This window comes from Kwoniella bestiolae, chromosome 1 (assembly GCF_000512585.2).
Source record: "Kwoniella bestiolae CBS 10118 chromosome 1, complete sequence".
Classification (NCBI taxonomy): Eukaryota; Fungi; Basidiomycota; class Tremellomycetes; order Tremellales; family Cryptococcaceae; genus Kwoniella; species Kwoniella bestiolae.
The window spans coordinates 6,021,570-6,035,680 of record NC_089241.1 but is presented as its reverse complement, the minus strand read 5'-3'; the positions used below and the strand labels follow the sequence as shown (position 1 = coordinate 6,035,680).

Below are 14,111 nucleotides of genomic sequence, written 5' to 3'. Positions count from 1 at the left end.
CGTACTGTACTTTCTGTATAATACCCTTTCACTGTTGTTCGACCGCATCTGTTTTGTTTAACTGGGGTCTGTTTCTTTTTTTGTAATTCCTCTTTTCTTCATGAGTAATTGAATTTTCCCTGAAATGACTGATCGTCTTGTCATATTATATATGCATCTTCACTTCCGTTCTCACATTTGTTCATTAGCATGTAAGCCAATGGCGGCATGATTGATGAGCAATGGTTATGCTTTGTGCAGAATGGATGCGATGGATGCTTTGTATTTGAACAGCAGTGCGATGACGCGCCTGGGTGTAGCTTTAGTTGATGTAACCGATCGGACCAACCTGATCAGGTCGCGTCGATAACAAAGATTTCAATGTTCCATTTCCACTTGCGCTTACCTTCCTCTTACTGTCCACATAACTATTCAATCATCACATTGTCATCCTGCACCTGTACACCTGAGCGACACTCGGCTCAACATCCCATACACTACGCTCCACTTTTACACCAATACGTAGAGCAATGACGACCTTCGCACCTAGACCTACGGGCCAGATGGCGGTAGATCCAAAACATCAACCATGGGTTGAGAAGTAGTGAGTTGAGATTTCGTTTCTGGCTCTATACTGCCTTCCTGGAGTTGGACATTGTACTATCTCCCACTTGCACCTGTTACTGCACGAAAGTTTCATATCTTAAATCAAAGTCGAGAGTCTGATGTGAGAAAGGACGAAGCCACTAACTTCCCTGCCTCCTCCCAGCCGTCCGAAAACTATAGACGACGTTTCATCCCAGGAACATACCGTTGCTGTGTTAAGAAAGGCTTTGGCATCTACCAATGTGAGCATGATTCACTGACTATGTCTTCTTTGAGATCTGCAGAGAAAAGGGAGGAAGCTGATTGAGTGGTAATAGTTACCTCATATGCTGTTCTATGGTCCACCTGGAACAGGGAAGACGAGTGAGTGGCAGTACATTGGATCTTGTGCACTCGTTAGACCTAGCTTTTTCAAGGCAGTGAAGTTGAATTGACGTCGGTATGTTGCAGGTACGATCTTAGCGCTTGCCAGGCAGCTTTACGGGTAAGTCACCAGGTCACCTATAACAGATATTGCAAATGCTAATTATCACCACCGTTCTTGTTTTACCTTCCCACCCCTTCATCAATCACATCAACATGATCCAAAAAACCAATGACCCACCCCACAGACCCGACCTCTTCCGAGCGAGGGTTCTTGAACTCAATGCATCTGACGAACGAGGTATCTCAGTGGTTCGAGAGAAGATCAAGACGTTTGCGAGGGAGACGCCCAGGCATGTTGGTAAATCCTCGTGAGTCAACCGAACTTCCTTGCCTACAGATATCCTACCACCACGATCGTGCTCAGCGAAGGTCCATCATCATCTGCAAGACCACTTTCTATCTATTATCTATGAGAACGAATATTGGGAAATCGACCCTGGAGGGACGAATTGCTAATATCACCTAATTGGTGTGATGCAGAGACGGCAAAACGTACCCTTCCCCTCCTTACAAACTCATCATCCTTGACGAAGCGGACTCGATGACGCAGGATGCTCAGTCGGCTTTGAGGAGGATCATGGAGACGTATTCGAGGATTACGAGGTTTTGTTTGGTGTGTAACTATGTGACCAGGTGGGTTGCTCATATTGTTATGGCTGCTTGCTATACCGTAGAAACGGAAGCCCGAGTATGATGGGCGATACCAACTCAATCCCTTGCTAACAACTCTTCTCTCATTCGTTGCAGAATCATCGAACCCCTCGCTTCGAGATGCAGCAAATTCCGATTCCGCCCCTTAGCCCAAACCAGCACCCAGGCTAGGATAGAGATGATAGCGAACAACGAAGGTGTACAAGCTGAAGATGGGGTGAGTCTTCTTTTCAGACAGATGAATGATGCTTCGTAGTCTGGCGAGGGGTTGATTGCTAATTTACCTTCTTGGATTAGGTATTACCACTTATACTCGAATTGGCAGGAGGGGATTTACGAAAAGCCATAACGTATCTGCAGACCGCCCAGAGATTACATGGTGCTACGGAGCCTCCTACGCCTATAACTGCTTTATCTAGTGAGTGCGGTGCTCTGTCTATCCCTGTTATCTTGACCATTATAAGATCCTCATGAATTGGCGTTGCTGATTCTGACATGTCATTGGACTAGTCCACGAAATATCCGGGGTGGTACCTGATGATCTTATTACTCATCTTCTGAGTGTCATGGGAGTAGATAAAGATCAGGGGATAGATCTCACGCTTGGTCAAGGGGGGTTCGAGGGTGTTAGGACGGCCGTTAAGAGGGTCGGAAGGGAGGGATGGAGTGCTGGACAGGTATTAGAGCAGGTAAGTTGGACTTCCTACATATATACCTCATCCTGTCCGACAGTGAAACTTCTTTTCCTGTCGTGTCATGATACCGCACCCAACAACCTCAAACACATGGATGATGCTGATTTCACGATCATTCCTTAGATACACGACGCACTCATTCCCTTACCTACCATCCCAGCTCTACCCAAGAGTCTAGCTGCGATGGCAATTGCGGAGTGTGATAAAGGATTATGCGAAGGCGGAGACGAGGAATTACAATTGTTGGAATGTTGTCTGAGAATCAAAGATGCGATGGGGAAGCAATGATCGACGTAGGTGATATTCGGTTTTTGGCCTGTTTTACCCCGCATAATGAGTATCTCGGTATCCCTCGTACGCGGGATTTGGTATACTGTACCAGAGAACGGGAAGAGATTTACATGATTGTTACATGAGATCACGTATTATGTAGATCGTTTATGTCATTCGCCATGTATTATGTATCTCCTCCTATATATCCAGTACAAGTGAAGTAGTGTCATGAACAGACATACAAGTATAAATAGCACTATGAGTACGGACAGGTGGATGATCACCTGACTTGGCCGCGGAGGGAATCACAGAACGATATGGTGTGTTGTGGTTTTGAGGGATTTTATGTGCACGGTGAAGTGAGAACATTACAAAACATTGATTCGACGCGTTACACTGAATCGCCGTTCAGTAGCAAGTGGCGAAACTGCATTATTACTCTTTATAGTAATCTTTGATCCCATTCAAATGGTTGGTACCTTTTTTCTTGTCTCTCTCCGCCTTTTCTATTTACTGCTCTAGTGCTCTCTCTGCTTTGGCTCTGACGTTGTGCTTGGACGAGTGGTTGGCTAGTCGGTTGGTTGGATTCAACACAACACCTCAAAACCTTTTCTTTTTCCCACTCTCCTCTCTTTCTTTCTCTTTCTCATCAATAGTCAACCCACCAAAACGCTCTCATAGGAGAAGAAGTCCGCCTTCGGGTGTTCTTTTTGTGCCTCTCTTCGCTCTCTGCTACGTACTGTGCATCAACAATAACAATATTAGTGATAGTATTGGAGAAGGTGAATTTCGATATTATTCGGTTTTTCGCCAACCCGGTAATTCGCTCAAAGCCAACAGTCAACAACCCATCAATAAATTCACAGGTTTAGTTAAAGTTGAATAGAATCAAACTAGTTCATCCATTGGTGTGACGAACAAGCACAAAGCGTTGTTTCACCTCTTCCAAAGAAGACCACGAAGAGGAACACTGCGTTTGGGCTTAGCTTTGATCTGTAACAAACAAGGTCTGTGCAAATTATAACGCCAACAACAACAAGAACAACGCCGCATTAACACAACGATAATAAAGCCATAGTCAAAGCTGTGAACTGTGTAGGATACTCGTCATAGTTTTGGGATTAGAGAAGAGATTTGGTTTGGTTTGGTTGAACCTGTTTTAGGATTGACTTGACCCACTCAATATCCCCTCAAACCAGATTATCGAATCGCAATCCATTTCACAAGATACACATCTACACTCAAACTCCCTTCCTCCCTTTTCAATACTCAATCTTTGAGCATCTCCCCTACCCTTTCCACTCTCCTCCCTTTTATTCCGTCGATCAATAAAAAGACAAAACGCCCATCATTCCCACACAAAACCCCTTTCCCCCTCCTTTGAACTACTCGACCATCAACCCATCAAACCGAATTACACCGATACACATATACAACATATAACCGTCATCCGCCCATCCATATATCAGCATCAATATCAGTATCAGTACATACTCGGACTGGCTGCAACACAGATAGATCATCTGATTACTATATACTAGAACGATAATCATCAAGAACTGGTTTCTTGAGTAAGTCTTTTTTCCCCTTGCCACTATATAACCATTTAACTAACTACTATTCGTTTTAGTTAGATCGCTAGTACCCCCTCCTTTTCACTATAATCACACGTTTGTTCAACTTCAACACAAAGTCTTATCTATCACCCTGCTTTGCATTGGAATTGCAATTGGTCAACTCGTTATCGCAAAACGTTTATCAAGATAATCACCCCAATCACCATCATGAAGATTAATATTGATCAATAGCCTTTTGGTCGAATATCGACTTTCGACTCTTTATTTTGTCATATCAATATACAACATAGATCCATCGATTGGATTATCCTCCCAAACAAGTTTAGTTTCTACCTCTAGAACCAAAATTTTTCGCTCCAATCAACCACTTACCTCATAATACAACCCCCAACACCGCCTCTTGCAAACCGACAAAACACAATGACAACCGTACACCCTCAGATACCATTCTCCAACACATTCATCTCCATGTCTACCTCTGCTCCCCCCGCACAGATACCTCTAACCACCACCCCCAACAAGTCTAGACTCCGATCTTGTCTATCCCCCTCACGATCATCTTCCATCACTCCTTATGAAGATAGTAGTGTTGTACCCACTCCCAGCGGATCACGATCGACCTCGTTCTCCTCGTGTGCTAGTGAGGGGTGGAAGAGGACGAAGTGCGTTAGATGGCAGGAGATGAATGGGTGTGCTGTTACTGTGAGTGATTTGTCTCTTCAACTCAGCATAATCATTTTCCCCATCATCATGGTTCTGTCATACTTGATTATATGTGTATGTAATTGTGCAATGTCCTGATCAATCTTCACTTCCAGTCCACCCACGATACCTACTCACACGAGGAATACGACCGTACACCCCTTGAACCGCCCTCAATCGCCGAACGAGAATGTGTCCTGCCCGAACGAGGATCTCGTTGCCTATCATTATCTCGAGATTGTTTCTTATCAGATTCAGAATCTTACCTAGATGATGAGGACAATGACGAAGATACAAGCGCAGATTCGTATTTCCTCAATACCCCACCACCTACCGAAACTTGTTCTGAAGATGGTGATGCCGATGCGGACGAGCACCAGGAGAAAGAACATTGGGAGGAATGTATGGACAGGAGACGACGGATGTTCGCCATGATGTGTCCTCAGCTTAGTGGAGGGTGTTCGCCTGAAGATGTCAATGGAGATAGGGATAGACATCCAGAGTTTGAGGGATATAAATCTATTTCTGCGACGTTAGCGAATCTGCTCAGGTCGGTACATAGTCAGGAAGACGATAATGATGAAGAAGAGGAAGGGGAAGAAGAGGGGATGGTGAAGACAGAATGTGGATTTGGATTTACCAGTCTGTTAAATGTGAGACAGGAGAGGGATATACCAGAGATCGATACCCCCAGTTTAGTATCGGAGAGTGATGGGTTGGAGGAAGATGAGTGTCTTCAATCACCCGGTGGTTCCAATAGTGGTAATTCGACGGTTATACCTGGTCAGCCGATATTGTGTACTGAGGAATTGGTGCTGGCTGCTTGGTCCAGAGGACGACAGAGGAAGAGGGAGCAGATATAGTTGTTTGTTTCTCCTTCGTTGAGAAGAGTAGAGAAGGGTTCGGTTAGATTACATACATTCCTACGAGGTTCCAGTTATATCCTGCATTTTATATAGTCTTTAGCCATCCATAGTTGGTTGATATCTTTTAACGAATTGTTACGAATGAATGTTTTGTTTCCACTTTCGATCTTCGATTTGTGCCCATCAGACCGAACTTGACATTGCAGTGATCCTCTGCAATCTGCATTGTGGGAGTACAGATAGCCACCGAGATGCTCTCAGTGTACGAATGTACGTAGCTGATCCAGAGTAGTGCTATAGCGTCAGAAAATGATGAATGCTGCTTTGCTGGTGAGATGTATTTTTGCCACCCGATTCCCGTTGAAGTGGATTTAACCGAATTTCATCAGTCACCCACTTGGGGAGTGATTCCTTTTTGACCATCTATCTCACCTGAATATTTTGTATGACCAAAACCCCTCTTTTCGAGGTGTACATATCTCAACTATACAAGATGTCTGTATCAACGCTACCTTCGACGTCCTCCTCTTCATCTCATACTACCACCTTCCTCCAGGTAGCCTCAACAAAAGAGCAAGAGAAAGACGTCGAAGGACAACCCTCACCCCTCCCGCTCCTCCTTCTGCTCCCACCCGAACTCATAGATCATCTCCTATCGCTTGTCCCACCCTCTCATCGACAGATTACCAGCCTGGCTCTGACAAGGGTATTCCCCCAATATCCCATATCGGAGAGACACCTATTCGAACATGTTGTAGTGTATAATGCGAGGCAGCTTTGGCCATTATGGAGGAAATTGAAATCTATCAATGATCATGCTCAATCCCATTCCCAAGTAGACCCCCTCTCAAGTCATGAAGATCTAGGTGTGGGTGTAGATACAAAAGGAAGAAGTATAACCCGCTCAGGCGCTATCAAATCATTCACCCTCAAATCATGGAAAGGCGATGTCGACATTTTGAATAATATCCTGCGATGTATTTCACCTGACAAAGGGTTGAATACTATCATGTTGAATATCGGGACGAACTTCTCGCCGGATCATTTGGAGGAGATGTTTGAGAATCCTCGGATGGAGATGAGGAGGTTGGAGATGCGTTTTAGACCTTATGTGGAGCAGGCGAGCTATTATCAGTTTTTGGCTGGTGAGTTTTGGTCTGCTTTTGGGGTTTGTGTCGAAACCCCGTCACATTTTACTGTACACGATTGTCCGTTTTTGGTCTAGCACTTGTTGTCTTTCCATGACGAACGAAGGTATGGAGATTGAGCCGCATGCTAATCCTGATCTTCTCTCACAGGCTCATACTTCGACACAGCCGTCGAGACACTCACCAAGAAATGGCCCTCCCTCCCCTCTTTCACTCACCTATCAATAGTCCAAGACCTCCCGCCTCGGTCCACCGTCCCTCCCACAGCGGTCAACTCAAAGTCAACCTCACTAGCCGGATCTTTCGCAGACCTGTCCATGGCAGGTACGACACCGACAGCCACCGAATCAAGTTCGGACCAAGATGATTCTGGTCGATCTACCCCTCCCACCTCGATATCCTCCGCATCGGAAAACCCATTTGATATAGGAACTTCCAAGGCGTACACTGGTCATGGACCTTTCGGTAACCCCTTCCTGAATGAGAAGCTGGGAATAACTAAACCCAAGACATTCGCTCAGCCCATCGTGTTCTTCGATATCAACTGTATTTCCAAATTTGGATTATCGCCTGTTGCTGAACATCTCACTCATCTGAGATTACGGGTCCCTTCGCGAGATATACTGAGGGTCCTGATCGCTCCGCCGAGGGGTATGGTGACTACGAAACGACTGTTTCCCTCGCTGAGGTATTTGGATATTTCAACTACGAACGTGCGGATCGACACCAACCTTACTACACTACTTCGGACCTACTCAAGGTTGGAACATCTCGTACTGGATCGCGTCAACCTATTTGGATTCACAGCTCGAGATAAGGGACCTGAACTTTGTAATGACCTTGGAGGACTTATCGTATCTGCCGGATTGGCAAGAGGGAAAGAAAAGGAACGACAGATAGCTCAATGGGAGTTGGAACAGCGTACAAGGCTGGCTGAGGTTGAGGCTGCTCGTGTAAGGGCACAAAGGCTGGCAGCAGAACAGGAACGTGCTGCGAGTGGCACCTCGGCGGACTCGTTGAGCCAAGAGGTCTTAGCTGAGATAAGTCGACGAGAGAGAATGGAGGAACAGCAGAGGCAGATAGAATTGGCCAGATCGAGGAGGGGACATCGTTCGGCTGCTCAATCCACTTTCACCCTGCGCGATCGATCTAGACGTGCTGGACCCTCCACAACGGCAGGTAATATTGCGGGGACATCGATCCTTCCGATGGATATCCCTCCGCCTGATAAGTTGTATATGGTCTTGCCTCCCCTTCCTACCCTCAAAAGCATCTCGATCGGCGGTGAGGCTTCTGGAGTGGGATCAGCGAGGGTGATAGAGTGGGAAGAGGAGTTTCACAGAGGTTGGAAAGAGGCTTTGGGCAAGGTGTTGGGTTGGGCTACGCATATTGCCGATAAGTACGAGAGGGCCAGGAAGAAGGCCGAGGAATGGAGAGCACAAGAAATGAAGGAATCGAACAAAACTTTTGCGACATCTAATAATAATGGAGCAGGCGCAGGAGTAGGTGGGAAACATGGGAATGGACATGTTTCAAAATCGAAGAGACGAGCTTCAATCTCATCTTCAAGTAGTAAATTACACAGTAAACCACCAACGGATATTAGGTTGTTCCGCTTTCCCTTCCCTGGCGAGACGGTCGATGAAGATGGGATACCGGGACTTGATAATCTCACTACAGGGTTGATAGAGATTGATCCGTCGGATCATAGGGAGTATCTGGACATATACAAACAGGCCATAGCGGATGCCCAGCTGTATCTGGACTATCAGTATCAGGATAACCTCGCTCTCGATCAAAGGGATAGTGGAGTTGGAGGATACAAGGTCAGTCCACCCTGTGTACTTTGTACGGTTCCCGACTGCGAGGGACCAGCGAGGAGAGGTGCGGAAGGTGAGAGGGTCGATGGGAGGGGAGGGATGAGTGGGAGACATAAAGAGGGGTGTGGACATTTGTTGGGGAGACGGATATGGAGTTGGGAGGGGTTTGACCATGAGTAGGATATGGACGGTAAATTATTGGTTTCTGGGATTAGATGTTGTAAGTTAGTCTAGTAAGATTATCCTGTAGTATAACGAGTGTACTATCTAGGACAGGTATGGAACCACCCCGAATCTTGTTGATTACATGCATTGTGATTGATAACTTAACGATGGTTGACGTTCAGGTTCGGGACTCTTGGGACTTTTAAGACCTCGGTGCACTACGGGGGCTCCCCTAGCCTTCCCAACATTGCGGCTCGCTGCTGATGACAAGCATACTTGAGGTATGATATGTAATCATGGACTGCAACAGTCAGTCAGGCCTATTGAATGGGCTTGGAAAGTAGTCGGGACAACACATCAGGAGGACCTAGTCCGCCCGGATCGCATACTTGATTCGCATCATTGTCAACTTTCATGATCATCGTCGACTTATAACTATCGCATCACGCTTACGGTCACAATTATACGTTCATCAATGAATGGGCGCCCACATGGAAGAAAGTACCATGCTAACATCAATATGCGCCTCTCATCATGATGGCATTTTACTTGAGCGCACCAACATCATGGGGGCCCTCTCCTCTGATCGGCTGCATTGACCTGATGAAACTTGACTGGACTGTTCTCGTCAGCTTGCAAGAAGACCGTGGTACCCTTGCCTAAGGCTGATCTTGACCAATTACATTTAGAGCTTAGGATTGCTGTGCCATCAGCTCCGGAGTAGCTGTGTTCCATGTACACATCTCGGCCAGGAATCTGATAATGCGAATTTGCATGAGTGTGTGTTGTCCATGCTTCAGAATGTTTTCGTGAGCTTTGACTTGACATTGTCGATGCTGGTATTATCTGTTAGACGGAAAGACGATGCCCGACGTCGTGCCCAAAGTCAGCTCGATATTCGGCAATAGTGAGTTATCGGGTAACGACAAACAGAGGATTTACCATCGTAGGTACAGCATGACCATCGTGCAGATCATCTCTGACTTACCTTCTAGGTGATTCAGGTCCTGGTGTTGAGAACGAAAGTGATGTGACAAATTTTGATGCAATTGTGAGATGTGTGGATACTGTGTGCTATTTAGTGGGACTTGGTCCGATTCGTGTTGGGACCATTTATATAGCTTATTCGGACATCCGTATTGCGAAATGGTGATCTTTTGTCCTTTAGGTCTTTCAAAGGAGGAGGTGAGCGCTCCTTACCTCACGATGTCCCAAAATGCGTAACAATCCAGACACATCGTGAGGTTCCCCCTTCAGTCAAAGGATTTTGTATAGCCGCAAAAACTCTTTCGCGTCGAAAATCAACAGCTGAGTCGAGATTTTTCCAAACATCACTGCTTGGTCCGGCCGAAGAATTCAAGTCTTTGCTTTTCATTCCAATTTTACTCCTTGAAGGGGTGGCCCTCCCAAGCTGTCAATGAAAGGACATCGCGGAGTGGCGACGTGACCGAGTCTCATCGGTACTGCCTTGCGTTCTGGATATGCGAGTGGCAAATTGATCACCTCAGTTACCAAGCTTGAGTTGCTGAGCACAGCTGCATGCACTGGAAGGAAATTATGATTTTTCCCCCGGATCGGCAAGCTCTGTTCGTAGAGTCGATACTGACTTGAGGAGAGAAGTCTGCAATTAGCTCTGTGCACGTGGACATTGGGTATTTTTCGAACAGCTTCTCTCTTTGATACTCAGAATGTTGTGATCTCTCATATGATGTGTATCTCCTCAATAATGGGATCGGATGAACGAGATGTAATCTGGCTCAACCGAATGCTCTCGACGAGCTAGTTGCAACAGATCCCGTTGTAGTGGTTGTGTTGAGAGGAGCAATTCGCATCATGTTGAAAATCACCTTCACTCAGCATATATATGCATGCAGTATGATTGATTGACTACTGTAATTCAACGACTGCACGTGTGAATCTCCTCTCGAGCATTAACAGTAGCCAGAGATAGAATGATAGGCGTAGTGACAGTCTAATTGAGGTGGAAGGGCTCTCTGATAACTTGCTCCTCGCTAGATCTCATTGCTTTGGCAATATCTTCGACACTTTCTTCCCCTGGTGTGAAAAAGGTGGAGACCTCGTCGGTACCCGCCTTCTGCTCGAATACCATCATATGCCCTGGTATGTCTGATTCCGAGAAAGACTTACAAGAGCAGTATTGAGGTTTCTTTTTTCCAACGTCGAAATACCAACGTCCATACTCAGATGCACCGAGCTCTTTAAAGAAGGAAGTGCGCTCGGTTTTAAAAGTATATTCATAAGCTGCGTTGAGGGGGCTTGAGGCTTGTGTGGTCATTGTGTTCGCAATACTAGCACCTATCTCGCAAGATTGAAGGCGAAAATCATCTGTGCTACAAACGGCCAAGAGGTGATGCAAACCCCAAACATACTCACCGTCTGATTCAGATAGGTAGGAAAATTTTTCGAAGAGGATTTGCTGATGAAAGGCCCGGCTTACACTTCACCCACTAGACACGTCCTATATATACTGCAAAACTTGCTCTGGCGGGTTGTTATGCGTCCTTTTCCAATCGATCACACAAAGGAACGAAGTGTCTCGGCCTTCAAACGCTTCAAAGGAAATCAGGAGATAATTGTGTGACTAGTTTGAGAGACCTCGTTGGAGGGAGGATCCGGACCAAGCGTGAGGTCTTCGCTGAGGATAACGCACCCATGATCCAACCGACCTCGAAGGCTCTAAATTGCCCTTGGCGTTTCGCCTTCACGTGCAGTCAGGAGTCCATATTAAGACACAGGTCAGACAAAAGGTGTTTCTGGTGCGGGCTTTGCTGACAAACTCACCAGGTCAGGGTGGTCTCAGGTAATCACAAAATTCCCGCTGCAAATCACAAGTTGCAGCTCAGTCGTGAGCGAAACGTTGCGAATTGGAAAAGGTGGTCATCATGCATCGTGTATACAGTCTCCTCCATCGAGAAGGCGACAGCTACCGCTACGGGTTCGTCAAAACCTGAGTTCATAATGACGGGATGTATCGTACGACCCTCCTGTCAATATTGCGCAACGATCAAGCTTGCCCCTCAGAATGTACGTCTTCAGCTTGTCTTGAACCAGCGGCCCTGTCGGATGCTGATATGTCCTCGGCTCCATCATTGAGTCCACCAGATGATAAAACATTTGCGTCGGTCACGTTCACCTCCTTACCAGCCACTGAGTGGAAGATCTGAATCTTGCCATCTTTCATAGCCACTCTGTAGTAAGCGGGGGAACCGGAAGAGCGTTCGCCGTCCATCTCCTCCTTAGAAAATTTTGAATAATGCATTCCATCTTCCGCAAGGTATACCGACTGTTCCACGTTCCTGCCGCACGACGATCCCTCCGTTTTCTTTGTAAACAAGCCATAGGAATCACTTCCTGCTGAAAATTGAAAGGCTACCGGAAAACCCCTAGCATTGCACAGCTTGTATGCTGAGAGAGCAGGCTCGGTGGTTGGCTCTTCAGCGACTTGCCCAAAATCTTCCGTTTCGACGGCCATCGTGTCTTGCTCTGTGGGATGTTGAGACCTGTAGATTCTATCGAAAGTGAGCTACAAAATGGCGTGATCATAGAATATGAAAGGGAGAGGAAAAATGAGGTATAAGACGTGTTCACCAGAGATTTGGGCAGTGACGAATGATAGTGGACGCCTTCATGGATCAAGTGGCGAGACTGAGTTGGCGATCACTCACCGTAGTCTATATAATAAGTATGTGTTCCTTCTCGCTCCTGCTGCTCATTTCATCTGCTATTTATATATAAAACGGCTTAGAGCCTGGATCGAGCCAGCTTACTGTACATGGGAAGGCTCTTCAAGGGTCTTCCCCAGATATGCGTCATTTTCCAAATACAACACATACAAGAAACACTGTGGTTCGTGACTTCGATCGCGAGGAAGTCGTGGCGTGTTCTAGGCTCGGTGATCATGTTGATATCTACACAGCTCTGGGCCATGTCAAAAAGGGCTGCAAGCAGAGTATTGGACGGACTCATACTGCTTGCAGTCCATTCGATTGACGCCACTCGCAGGAGCGTAGGAGTGGCGACTACAAAAAGGGTCGGTCTTAAAGAAGGCCTGTCGTTGCTCTGGGCACAGCCTTTCTGTATTTCCCTTTACATCCCAGTCACAGTCGCTCTACGTGTCCTTCCACATACCAGAAGCAGCAGCTTTCCGCCAAGAGTCGGTCTCCATAGGAATAAGTCAGACATGAGTAGAAATTATCTTAACAACTTTCCAATCGCCTTTTGGACTGGCACACTCATGGAACATGCATGCATAAGGGGAAGGCTGCGTGAGATTTGGCAATCATACATCAACAGACTCGTTCTGATCAAGCTAATCACATACATGGATGCTCGAGTCGTGGTAAGATTGCTGTCCTCTGAGGATGGAAATCCGGTAAATTTCAATCATCCTTTGTGGTCGAAGAGGCGACAACGTAACTGACTGAGTGTTTGGATCACTCAAGCTTGGAGCAGGAACTGGTCCCAGTGGTGTTTACCAGACCCTCTCGGACTTTCGACTCAGATGCACCACCAGTCGAGCAAAAACTCTTCGGGACTAGCTCTGTCCTTTCTCCATCTTCCACGCGAAAGACTCTCAGCTCGCTCTCTGAATTTTGATCCACAACGTAACATGCGCGAACACACGAGTCGTGATCGATGTCGCTGGCTTGATAGTCGTGTGGACCCGCGGTCTCAAAAGTTTCAGGGTGATTTTGCACGAATTGAAAGACCCCAATAATCCCGCGAGGGTGAACAGGGTCGAATCTCCTATAAGTTTCTGGGGATGATGAGGGTCTGAAATAGGCGGCGATCCCACCTGATTCAGTGAGACTATATGCTGTATGGGCAGCAGGGTCCGTACATCCAGAGAAGTCGACTACGTGACATTCCTCCTCGGGTTCACAGGTCATTGTATCGGGTACTGTATTGTTGTGTCTCTGAAAAAGATCTGAGAAATCAATTGTCAGTCATCAGAACGGTAGTGTAGCAAAGTGATACAGTAACCCAGCGGTAAGGTTATAAGCACCCCTTATATTCCGACTCACGGCAGTCAACTGATGTCTCAAAGAACATTCATTCCGATATTCTTACAGAAATTTCAAGGCCTTTTATACTGCATGCCAAGCCAGCCTGCTACATATCGGTTGGGAATAGTGGGCGCAAGTGGGCTTCGAACGAGTCACCACATCGACTTCGCTTACAA

At 46.5% G+C, this 14,111-nt stretch overlaps 4 protein-coding genes across 4 annotated transcripts; 3 read left to right on the top strand and 1 right to left on the bottom strand.

The window, feature by feature from the left end:
* Positions 1–509: 509 nt before the first annotated feature.
* Positions 510–2,645, top strand: I302_102258 (uncharacterized protein; the record flags this gene model as incomplete). The annotated part of the gene is made up of 10 exons (XM_019187634.1): positions 510–583; positions 749–827; positions 903–948; positions 1,036–1,069; positions 1,197–1,319; positions 1,492–1,644; positions 1,759–1,879; positions 1,960–2,080; positions 2,173–2,351; positions 2,481–2,645. 10 exons carry the CDS (start codon positions 510–512, stop codon positions 2,643–2,645), a joined length of 1,095 nt encoding a protein of 364 aa, XP_019050512.1.
* A 1,982-nt stretch (positions 2,646–4,627) lies between these two features.
* On the top strand, positions 4,628–5,772 carry I302_102257 (uncharacterized protein; the record flags this gene model as incomplete). The annotated part of the gene is made up of 2 exons (XM_019187633.1): positions 4,628–4,909; positions 5,026–5,772. 2 exons carry the CDS (start codon positions 4,628–4,630, stop codon positions 5,770–5,772), a joined length of 1,029 nt encoding a protein of 342 aa, XP_019050511.1.
* A 496-nt stretch (positions 5,773–6,268) lies between these two features.
* Positions 6,269–8,923, top strand: I302_102256 (uncharacterized protein; the record flags this gene model as incomplete). Its single annotated transcript, XM_019187632.1, has 2 exons — positions 6,269–6,920; positions 7,074–8,923. 2 exons carry the CDS (start codon positions 6,269–6,271, stop codon positions 8,921–8,923), a joined length of 2,502 nt encoding a protein of 833 aa, XP_019050510.1.
* A 3,010-nt stretch (positions 8,924–11,933) lies between these two features.
* On the bottom strand, positions 11,934–12,401 carry I302_102255 (uncharacterized protein; the record flags this gene model as incomplete). The annotated part of the gene is made up of 1 exon (XM_019187631.1): positions 11,934–12,401. The coding sequence occupies one exon, from the start codon at positions 12,399–12,401 to the stop codon at positions 11,934–11,936; it is 468 nt and encodes a 155-aa protein (XP_019050509.1).
* Positions 12,402–14,111: the final 1,710 nt, after the last annotated feature.